The 11,299-nt window shown below is 44.9% G+C and overlaps 1 protein-coding gene across 1 annotated transcript in view; it reads right to left on the bottom strand.

Annotated features, from left to right (window-relative positions):
* Positions 1–1,023: 1,023 nt before the first annotated feature.
* Positions 1,024–11,299, bottom strand: part of LOC129830944 (enhancer of filamentation 1-like) — a 43,541-nt gene continuing 33,265 nt past the window's right edge. Inside the window, exons 3-7 of the mRNA XM_055893806.1 lie at positions 6,484–6,582; positions 6,052–6,207; positions 3,720–4,928; positions 2,788–2,877; positions 1,024–2,159 (exon numbers count right to left, since the gene is read on the bottom strand). Coding sequence (XP_055749781.1) covers positions 1,596–2,159; positions 2,788–2,877; positions 3,720–4,928; positions 6,052–6,207; positions 6,484–6,582 — 2,118 coding nt within the window. The 3' untranslated portion in view covers positions 1,024–1,595. The remainder of the gene's footprint in view (positions 2,160–2,787; positions 2,878–3,719; positions 4,929–6,051; positions 6,208–6,483; positions 6,583–11,299) is intronic.

Below are 11,299 nucleotides of genomic sequence, written 5' to 3'. Positions count from 1 at the left end.
GTAGAGGGAAAATAAACAATGAATGTTTTTTAGCTGTATTTTAAGGCTCTGTGTGCATATCCAAACCACAATGCCTTTCATTAGATGCTGTTGCACTATACAGTATGCCGTGCCATAATAGATGGTTCATCTGTGTACTGTGCATCAAGAACTATGTTATGACCCTAAACCACTGTGTTAGGACACTTTCTAGATGAAAAGAGATAATGCTAAAGATAGTTTCCAGATCAAGACCAGTAGGACGTGATGTTCTGTCCCCCTCTCCCACCTTCCTAACTATGCCTTAAAGGATGTTCCACAGGCTAACTAAGACTGATCATTTGGCATGGATGGACTCCTTTGCGCTGGCCCTGCCCCGCTTACCGTAAAATCCTTCTAGCCCCGTCTTTCATCGTCCCATCTGAGGCTTAGATGGTATTAAAAAATCTTCATTGAATATGACATGGAAAATAACATGAGGATCCAGGAGAATAAGAGCGAAGGTGATGGTACTTATCTTGATGTTAACATGATTGACTGCATCTACTACTAAGTATTCTAAAAATTCCAAGTCTACTCAACATACCGTACATTTCTGTTGTTACGTTCTCATTTATATTCAAACATGACTAGTATCTTCGTCCGTATGTGAAAACATGAGCGGTTTACCATCCGGTCGTTATCGTATCCATTTTATTTATTTCCACCACACCCAGCACTGGGTGAATGTAAGACATGAATACCAGGCTTTAGCTGTGAGTTTCACTGTTGGTGCCAATATTGTGTACCAGTCCAGCCATTTTGGTCTCTAGTTACTGCTGTACAGTATCCAGTTAACAATGTCTCTGACGTGTGTGTGTGTGTGTGTGTGTGTGTGTGTGTGTGTGTGTGTGTGTGTGTGTGTGTGTGTGTGTGTGTGTGTGTGTGTGTGTGTGTGTGTGTGTGTGTGTGTGTGTGTGTGAGAGATAACATAGGTTGGTGAGCTTTAACAACGCATAGTCATGTCATGTGCACTGTCTGCAAACAAAGTGGAGCCAGCTAGTCTTCCAGCAGTTATTTTTTTTTATATATAAAACGACAGTCATATGGGTAAGAACAGTCCTTTACTTTGTCTGTTGAGAACCCTACCGCTTTCAATAAAAGAAGTACGACATCAAACAATTTACACAAAGTACTACTGTCATTTCCAGCGGTACGGTGCCTCAACAATCTACAGGTGAAAATGAAAAAAAAACGGACATATCATCATCATAAGTTGCTTTATAATATTTGAAATTGGAATGTTAAGAAAACATGTCCAAGTAACCCTAAAAAGCCACAGATATCACATCTATATATTCATATCATAATTAATTATATAAAACAATCTACACAAAAATAGAGCCTAATATTTACAGAACAGATAAAACGATACTATTTACAACAGCCCAAAAATGTACTTTTAAGATTAACAATAAGCAATATATATATATATATATATATATATATATATATATATATATATAGCGAGAGAGATACTGTATATATATATATATATATAGATACTGTATATACGGTATATAAACAGGTTGCTGTGGTGAAATAGACCAGGAAGTGACAAATGACAACGCAAACTATCACAAAGCAGCCATCTGCAGCAGCTGTTCTTTGAACTGTTGAGCGTGGTGTGAGAGATCTGTGACTCTGTCCACCATGTCCTGCACGTAGGCTGTGTTGGGGTAGTGCAGTGCGGCCGTCTTGGTAGCTCCCACCACTGTCTTCAACAGGTCACATAGCACGTTGCTGGAGTTCATCACCCGGTTGGCCACTTCGGGCGTGGCTGCCTGCCTGGACAGGGTGTCACCGATGAACACCAGTTTGTGGGCGCTGAGGATGACGAACTTGCTGTGCGCCACGAAGATGCGCGGCGGCTGGCCGGCGCCCACGCAGCCGAAGAAAGCGTCCACTGCGTTGAGCAACGTGACAAAGTGCTGCTGGCACTGCTCCGCATAGAAGCCCAGCAGCTGACGGTCCCGCCCACACAGCTGGGCCCCGCCGCCAGCCAGGGAAGTGGAGGGAGAGGAGGAAGAGTCTGAAGGGGAGGAGGAGGGGCCTGTCGGGTGCTGCTGGGAGATCCACTGCGTGATGTCATTCTCCACTGGTTTGATCACCTCTTGCTCCAACTGTTTGAACTGGTTCATCTGTGACATGAAAGAGTCTGATCAATATTTTTGTTTCCATTTCGACAATTGTCTTAAAATGTACACATCTAGATAAACTGTGTGGTATTTTGGAGACGGATATCTCTAATGTACACAATAAACATGATGAAAATACATCCCTACATATCATTTTCATCATGTTAGTACAAGCCATATGGAATTCTCATTCTTCTTCCATAGAGAGCATAACATAATTGCTGCATGATCACAGGAATGAAAAGGTCCATCTCCTGTTCTATGGCAGTCTGTTTGACTGCTCTGTCAGAGTGGGCCAGATGTGTCCTCCTGGCTCTGCTCTACTCTAGGAGGTAGGCACTGTCTCTGAACCCATGAAGGAAAGGTCTGTGAGTGTTTGAATAATATTGTATGTTCGATAAATTATGTGAACAGTATGAAAAGTCTGTTTGAGAGTGGATACAATTCTCTGCCCACATCTATCAGCTTTATAGAAAACCAATGTGGGCGGAGCAACCATTTTGTTGTTTTTCAAATTGAGGACTGGGCCTTTAATACTGTAAATCTAGTGCATAGAAACAATACTAATATATGAATATGCATGACTAAGTATGGTGGCCCAGACTGGCCAAAAGAGGAAAGAAGCCTTTACCTGTTCCTGTCCCAGCTGTACCTTGCTCTGCTTAATGATGTTCTCTTTCTCCAGGAGCTCCTTCTGTTGCCGCTCAAAGTCCTCTTTGCCCTGAGGAGAAACAAGATTGTGACTGAGGAGAAGACCAACCAAAGCAGCAGATTCAAACAGCAGAGGGTAGGTACACGTGTAATTCCCAATGCATAAACTGGGATACTAAACATAGTCCCGCTCATACAGTCCTACATGTTGATGCTCAGTAAAACATGTGTATGTTAGTTATTCCTTTCTAATCTATCTGTTGTCTTCCTGGATGAACAGATGGGACTACCCAACAGGCAGATACAGCCTGGCTTTATCCACTCTTAGAAAAAAGGGTTCCAAAGGGGTTCTTTGGCTGTCCACAAAGGAGAAGCCTTTTTGGTTCCAGGTAGAAACATTTTTGGTTCCAGGCATAACTCTTTTGGGTTCCATGTAGAACCCTCTGTGGAAAGATGTGAATCATTCTGCAGGAAGGGTCCTACATGGAACCCAAAGGGGTTCTATCTGGAACCAAAAAGGGTTCTTTAAAGGGTTCTCTTATGGGGGACAGCTGAAGAACCCTTTTAGATTGTAGATAGCACCTTTTTTTCTAAGAATGTACTGATAATGCAGCTAGCATGCTCAACACCACCTGATCAGCGTTTCCCTCAAAGGTTAAATATTGTGTCAACACACCTAAGACACTGTATAGGAATCTAGTGATGCACATCTAAACTCTCACGCATAGATCAGGGATTATATGGTGATGTGAGGGGCTAACATTTGACCTAGCTACCGTTTGTCTTACCATCTAAATTGAATGCTCGACTGTAAGTCGCTCTGGATAAGTGTCTGCTTAATGACCAACGTTTTATGTACAGTAAATGTAACATCTGTGTGGTAGGTCAGGCTGGAGTCAGAGTCAAACATACCTGCAGATGGACGTAGTCATAGTCCTCCATCCAGCTCTTCACACATTTCTCACTATTGTTCATGTTGCCTTTGTCTTGGTTGGAGGGCACAGGAAAGGGCTTGGTCTGGCCTACGTAGTTGTCGCTGTCAGAGGACGGGGAGGTGAGAGGATGGATAACGGCTTCCTCTGGCGTGCCCCCCCTGGGGTAGGAGGACCCATCCATGGTTGGCGCCCGCCTGAAGAGCAGCTCGGCGTTACCCCCCACGGAGGAGGCCAGCTGTTTGGCATCGTCGGGCACCGTCCTGGACACCATAAAGAAGCGGTCCAGGTTGTCACTCTTGATCTGGTGCTTGGTGCTGCTGGAGGTGGCCAGGGCGTTGAGGGCCCAGCCGCAGTTCTCCAGGCTCTGGTAGGTCTGCAGGATGATCTGCTGGGAGTCCTCCAGCCTTCCCAGCTGCCTCCTCAGCTTACTGTGCAGGCTGGGGTCCGACAGGGCTGTGGCGTTGGCCACAGCACCCCTGCCAAATACCACAAAGTCCGCCAGGGCCGCCCGCACCCTGTCCAGCACAGTGCGCACCTCGTTGGTGTGGCGCTCCATGAAGGGGTAAGTCCTCCAGTGGGAGGAGGAGGCCAGGGTCTGCAGGGCCCCCACAGAGGCCTCCACGGCCTGCTGCAGGCGGTACAGCCTCTGGACTGCCTGGTCCACATCTAGGGCCAGCCGGCCCTCAGCGCTGGAGACCGTGGAGGTGGAGGAGGTGGACATGGAGCTGCGTGTGGAGCCGGTGCTGGAGAAGGACAGGCGGTTCACCCCGTCTGTCATGTCCCCCAGAGCAGGTGGGATGTCATATACGCCCTGGCCCTTCCCCCTGTCCCTGTCCCTCTCCTGGGGGGTGGAGCGGTGCTGGGAGGGGGGCTGCTGCATCCCCCTGGGGATATCATACAGATCGCCACGAGGCCCCGCCCCTGAGAGCTGGTGGGCGGGGGGCGGCACATCGTAGATGCCTTCGTTGTCGCTGGCGACAGGGCGTTGGAGGTGGTGGGGTCCAATTGGCTCGGAGCTGGGGGGAAAGTCATAATTGGACTGGGGGGACGGGGAGGGTTTGGTGAGGGTGGGTGGGGGTACGTCGTAGATGCCCTCCTGTTGTTTGTGTTGTTTGAGAGGCTGGGGGAAATCGTAGTTCCCCTCCTGGAGGGCTGGGGTGTTCCGGCAGGGAGGCACAGAGTACACCTGTACGGAAAAGACAAGCGTTTGGTTGAGTGCCTCATAGACTACAGTATTTAAAACATTTTTTTTTTAACCTTTATTTAACTAGGCAAGTCAGTTAAGAACAAATTCTTACTTACAATGACAGCCTACAGTAAGGAGGGGAGTAGACAGCGCATCAACCAGCATGCAACAATGAGTCATAGCTACAGAAATACAGCTTACCATATCAATAACAAACAAGCTTTGCACCACATTATTTCAATTAGATATTGAGGAACTGACAGAACTGACTGTTTCAGTTGATACTATATTTGCACACCTCAATGCTCAGCCTCCTATTCCTTCCCCATAACTCAGTATCAGCCGGAATATGGCAAAACGCACAAGCAATAAACATCTAGCATTGTCCTGACAGTGTGGAATATGGATTGTGACGTAAATGGCACGTAGCGTGAAAGCGGAGCTGGATAAATAAAAAGAGTGGGCTGTAAGTGATTTCAGTCAGCCTTGAAATCTTCTCCTCACTGCGAGACAGCCCGAACCCAACCGTAATTAGGAGCGACGCAAATAACGGGTTCCCACATATTTCACATTATTACAAACAAACTGATGGCCCTAAGCCTTGGCTGGGCCTAGAACACTGTATCCAGGGTGTAATGTAAAATGGCCCAGATTACATCCCAAATGGCACCCTATTCCCTACAAAGTGCACTACTTTTGACCAGAGCCCTATGGCGCCTGGATAAAAGTAGTGCACTATATAGGGAATAGGGTGCCATTTGGGATATATCCCCAGAGACATAATAATTTAGTCCTTGACTTCCCTGCTGGAGTGTTAACAGACAGAGAGAACGCTACTCAGCGAGTTCTGCTTGAACACTATTGGCAGGCAACGCTTTCATTTAGGGAACCACGAAAATGTCATAAATATGATAATTTGACATATTATTCATTTATTACCAGGCAATTAAGAGGGATACTAGGGCATGTATCAATAAATAAACAGTAACATTTTCCGGACCTAAATGGCTACTGCTTCCTTTTTACTTTATTACAATGTAGAATTACCAGGTTATAAACTTTCTCTATGTGGTCTCAGCGTGGGTAGTGTTTCTCTGTGTAGTTTGAGTGGTCTCAGACATACCCTTTGCGTAGAGGGAGGGATATCGTAAACCCCTTGTGTGCGGGGGTCCATCTGAGTGGATTGGGGAACATCATAGACTCCTCCTTGGGACGGAGAATTGCAATGTTGTCCAGGATAAGGCGATCCCATAATTTTCCCAGGAGGAATGTCATACACCTGGAAAACAGCGTGACATTCCCAAATCAGCATACCATAGATTACATTGAATGGCAGAAATAGCAAAGTAAAACACTGAGGCTGTGTCTCAAATGGCTCCCTGTTCCTTATATAGTGCACTATTTTTGGCCAGGGCCCTGGGGTGCCATGTCAGACAAAGCCTCAGTGTTTCATACAAAGTAGCTAACTGCATAGAGAATAGGGTGCCATTTTAGATTTTCCCTGATGGATTGACATAAGAATTTATATGTTATGTGTAGAGGTAGAGACACTTACCCCCTGTGGTCTCATGGGAGGAACGTCATAGAGGTCCTGTTGGGTGTGCTGACCAGGGCTGTAGGCGTACGACTGTCCCACTTGTGTTGGGGTCACCACCTGTCCACACCAGGACACACACAAGAAACAACACTAAGGATATCTGTCTTGACAACTGGTTCATGACAGTTCCACAACAGTGATAGTCTTACATATTACACAAAGTACACACAATTCCCCTCATACGTCCTATGACTTGTTACTGCAGGCCCTGAGTCATTCTGATTAATAGTTGGCTCCCATAATTGGTTTGTATTCATTAGTGCACAATGGAATGGCAAGCGAAAACCAGCGTTTCTTATTGGAAATGTTCAGGTAGTCCCTCCCTGGACTCCCTTTAAGTATTCTTCTGTTTGGTGCCGAGTGAATGTGACCCTGTTCTCTCTGGGTACATCCCAAATGGAAACCTATTCCCAATAGGTTGCTATTTGGGATGCAGCCACGGAACCGTGAAGTAGGGGACTGAGCTGTCATGAGGTGTGGTGTTGCGAGAGAACAGACGTCCCAGAAACATGGGTGTCACGTTGGCTCCTCAGGAGAAGGGAGGCAAGAAAGAAAGGAACAGACCGCTTTTTCCTCCCTTTCCATCACTTTTTCACTCGTCACATTCCTCCACCTCTCTCTTTCCCGTAAGTGTTAATCACCCTCCCAATCTTTCTTTCTCCCTCCCATACCTCTGTCAGTTCTCTACTCTTACCCTGTATATCCCAGCCTTCCGAGCTCCAGACTTCCTCGCTGCGTCAGACAGACAAAAGAATGTACGGAATGCTCTTCCCCCTTCCCTGTATCCCGCTACCCCCTCCTCTCTCTCCCTGTCCCTTCCTCCCCCTCCATAGACACACCACCATCACCACACTGGAACATGCAGGGTTCACTGACAGGGCTGGAAAATGGGAACCATACGTATGGCTTCCTGTTGTAAAGACAGAAAGACTCCAGGGAGGTAGCGAGAGGCTGCTTCCCAAATAGAACCCTATTTCATAGGGCTCTGGTCAAAAGTAATGCACTATATATTGGGAAAAGGGTGCCATTTGGAATGCACAGAGGCTACACTGAGATCTCTATGGTCTCTTCTTTAGTCCCTGTGTAGCCTTCCTAATACCTCCTCTTTTTGAGAAGTTATGAGCTGAATGATGGCATGCATAACCCCAGCATTAGACCCCATCCATCCACCAGACTAAGATGAATGTCTCTGTGGAGCGAGAGAGAAAGAAATAGAGAGAGACTGAGAGAGAAAGAGAGAGAGAGACAGAGAGAGATACAGAGAATGAAAGAAAGAGAGAGGTATAGATAGATACAGAGAGAGAGATATCTCATCCTCGAATATACAAGGTTTGAGGTCATCTGCCATTGGCCTAAAGAGCAGGGACCCAGACTTCATCAAAGAATCATGGTTATAAAGGAGACAGATCCAATGGTTGCCCTCTAGGTTACAAAGATATGGTAGTCCCATCCACAAAACGACATGGTATGAAACAGAGAAGAGACTCTGAGGTATGCTCATTTGGTATAAAGCAGACTTAACCCACTCTATTAAATTAGTCAAAACAGGAACATTTTACATCTGGCTAGAAATTAATAAGGAAATGATCTCAACAGAGAAACAGTTCCTTATGTGTGCTACCTATATCACCCCAATAGAATCCCCATACTTTAACGATGACAGCTTCTCCATCCTAGAGGGGGAGATCAACAATTTCCAGGCCCATGGACATGTGCTAGTCTGTGGCAACCTAAATGCCAGAACTGGACAAGAACCTGACACCCTCAGCACACAGGGGGACAAACACCTACCTGGAGGTGACAGCCTTCCCTCCCCATATGCACCCTTAGACACAACTACGACTACATAACCAACAAAAAACGGGTCACAACTCCTGCAGCTCTGTCGGATGCTGGGTACGTACATAATCAATAGTAGGCTTTGAGGGGACTCCTATGGTAGGTACACCTATAGCTCATCTCTTGGCAATAGTACTGTAGACTAATTTATTGCTGACCTCAACCCAGAGTCTCTTAGAGCATTCACAGTCAGTCCATTGACACTCCTATCAGATCACAGCAAAATAACACTCTACTTGAACAGAGCTATGCTTAATCATGAGGCATCAAAGCCAAAGGAAATTAATAATATTAAGAAATGCTATAAATGGAAGGAAAGTAGTGTGGAAATCTACCAAAACAACAATTAGGCAACAGCAAATTCAATCCCTTCTAGACAATTTCCTGGACAAAATGTTTCACTGTAAAACTTGGCAGTAGAAAACCTGAACAGTATATTTGACATTTCAGCTTCCCTATCAAATCAAAACATTTCAAGCAGACAATCTAAGAAAATGAACAACAATGACAAGTGGTTTGATGAAGAATGAAAAAAATTAAGAAAGAAATTGATAAACCGATCCAACCAAAAACATAGAGACCCAGAAAACCTGAGCCTACACCTTCACAGCACGTCAGAAATCAGCTCAATGTAATTGAAGAATCCATAGAATGTAACCCCTTCTGGGAAAATTGGAAAACTCTAAATAAACCACAACACGAAGAGTTATCTATCCAAAATGGAGATGTATGGATAAACCACTTCTCCAATATTTTGGGCTCTATAAACATAGAACAAACAGCAAAAACATATACATGATCAAATACAAATCTTACAATCAACTATTAAAGACTACCAGAACCCACTGGATTCTCCAATTACATTGAATGGACTACAGGACAAAATACAAACCCTCCAACCCAAAAAGCCTTGTGGGGTTGATGGTATCCTCAATTAAATGATAAAATATACAGACCACAAATTCCAATTGGCTATACTTAAACTCTTTAACATCATCCTCAGCTCTGGCGTATTTCCCAATATTTGGAACCAAGGACTGATCACCCCAATCCACAAACGTGGAGACAAAATTGACCCCAATAAGTACTGTGGGATATGCGTCAACAGCAACCTCGAGAAAATCCCCTGCATTATCATTAACAGCAGACTCGTACATTTCCTCAGCGAGAACAATGTACTGAGCAAATGTGAAATTGGATTTTTACCAAATTACCGTATAACAGACCACGTATTCACCATGCACACCCTAATTGACAAACAAACAAAAACAAAGGCAAAGCCTTCTCATGCTTTGTTGATTTCAAAAAAGCTATAGAATCAATTTGGCATGAGGGCCTGCTAAACAAATTGATGGAAGTGGTTTTGGGGGAAAAACATACAACATTATAAAATCCATGTACACAAACAACAAGTGTGTGGTTAGAATTGGCATGAAACACACACATTTCTTTTCACAGGGCCGGGGGGTGAGACAGGGATAAGCAGCTTGAGCCCCACCCTCTTCAACATATATATCAACGAATTGGCAAGAGCACTAGAACAGTCTGCAGCACCCGGTCTCACCCTACTAGAATCTGACGTGAAATGTCTACTGTTTGCTGATGATCTGGTGCTTCTGTCCCCAACCAATGAGGGCCTACAGCAGCACCTAGATCTTCTGCACAGATTCTGTCAGACCCGGGCCCTGACAGTAAATCTCAGTAAGACAAAAACAATGGTGTTCCAAAAAAGATCCAGTTGCCAGGACCACGAATACAAATTCCATCTCGACACCGTTGGCCTAGAGCACACAAAAAACGATACATACCTCGGCCTAAACGTCAGTGCCACAGATCTGAGGGACGATCTAAGGGACAAGGCAAGAAGGGCCTTCTATACCATCAAAAGGAACATAAAATTCAACATACCAATTAGGATCTGGTTAAAAATACTTGAATCAGTTATAGAACCCATTGCCCTTTATGGTTGTGAGGTCTGGGGTCCGCTCACCAGCCAAGAATTCACAAAATGGGACAAACTCCAAATTGAGACTGCATGCAGAATTCTGCAAAAATATCCTCCGTTTACAACGTAAAACACCAAATAATGCATGCAGAGCAGAATTAGGCCGATACCCGCTAATGATCAAAATCTAGAAAAGAGCCATTAAATTCTACAACCACCTAAAAGGAAGTGATTCCCAAACCTTCCATAACAAAGCCATTACCTACAGAGAAATTAACCTGGAGAAGAGCCCCCTAAGCAAGCTGGTCCTGGGGCTCTGCTCACAAACACAAACAGACCCCACAGAGCTCCAGGATAGCAACACAATTAGACCCAACCAAATCATGAGAAAACAAAAAGATAATTACTTGACACATTGGAAAGAATTGACAAAAAAACAGAGCAAACTAGAATGCTATTTGGCCCTTAACAGAGAGTACACAGTGGCAGAATACCTGACCACTGTGACTGACCCAAAATTAAGGAAATATTGACTATGTTCCGACAGTGAGCATAGCCTTGCTATTGAGAAAGGCCGCACTGGCAGAACTGGCAGTCAAGGGAAGACAGGCTATGTGCACACTGCCCACAAAATGAGGTGGAAACTGAGCTGCACTTCCTAACATCCTGCCAAATGTATGACCATATCAGATTACACAGACCCACAAAGAATTTGAAAACAAATCAATTTTTGATAAACTCCCATATGTATTGGTTGAAATACCACAGTGTGCAATCACAGCAACAAGATGTGTGACCTGTTGCCACAAGAAAAGGGCAACCAGTGAAGAACAAACACAATTGTAAATGCAACCCATTTTTATGTTTATTTATTTTTGTTACATCTGCCCCTGCCACACCCTCTACTTCTCATCCTGTGTCTCCCTATCCTGCTGCCATTCCCCCAGTGTTATCTCCCTCATTCTCTATGTGTGGGTGCATGTGATTGTG

Source organism: Salvelinus fontinalis, chromosome 32 (assembly GCF_029448725.1).
Source record: "Salvelinus fontinalis isolate EN_2023a chromosome 32, ASM2944872v1, whole genome shotgun sequence".
Taxonomy (NCBI): domain Eukaryota; kingdom Metazoa; phylum Chordata; class Actinopteri; order Salmoniformes; family Salmonidae; genus Salvelinus; species Salvelinus fontinalis.
This window is presented reverse-complemented; position numbering and strand designations above follow the sequence as displayed.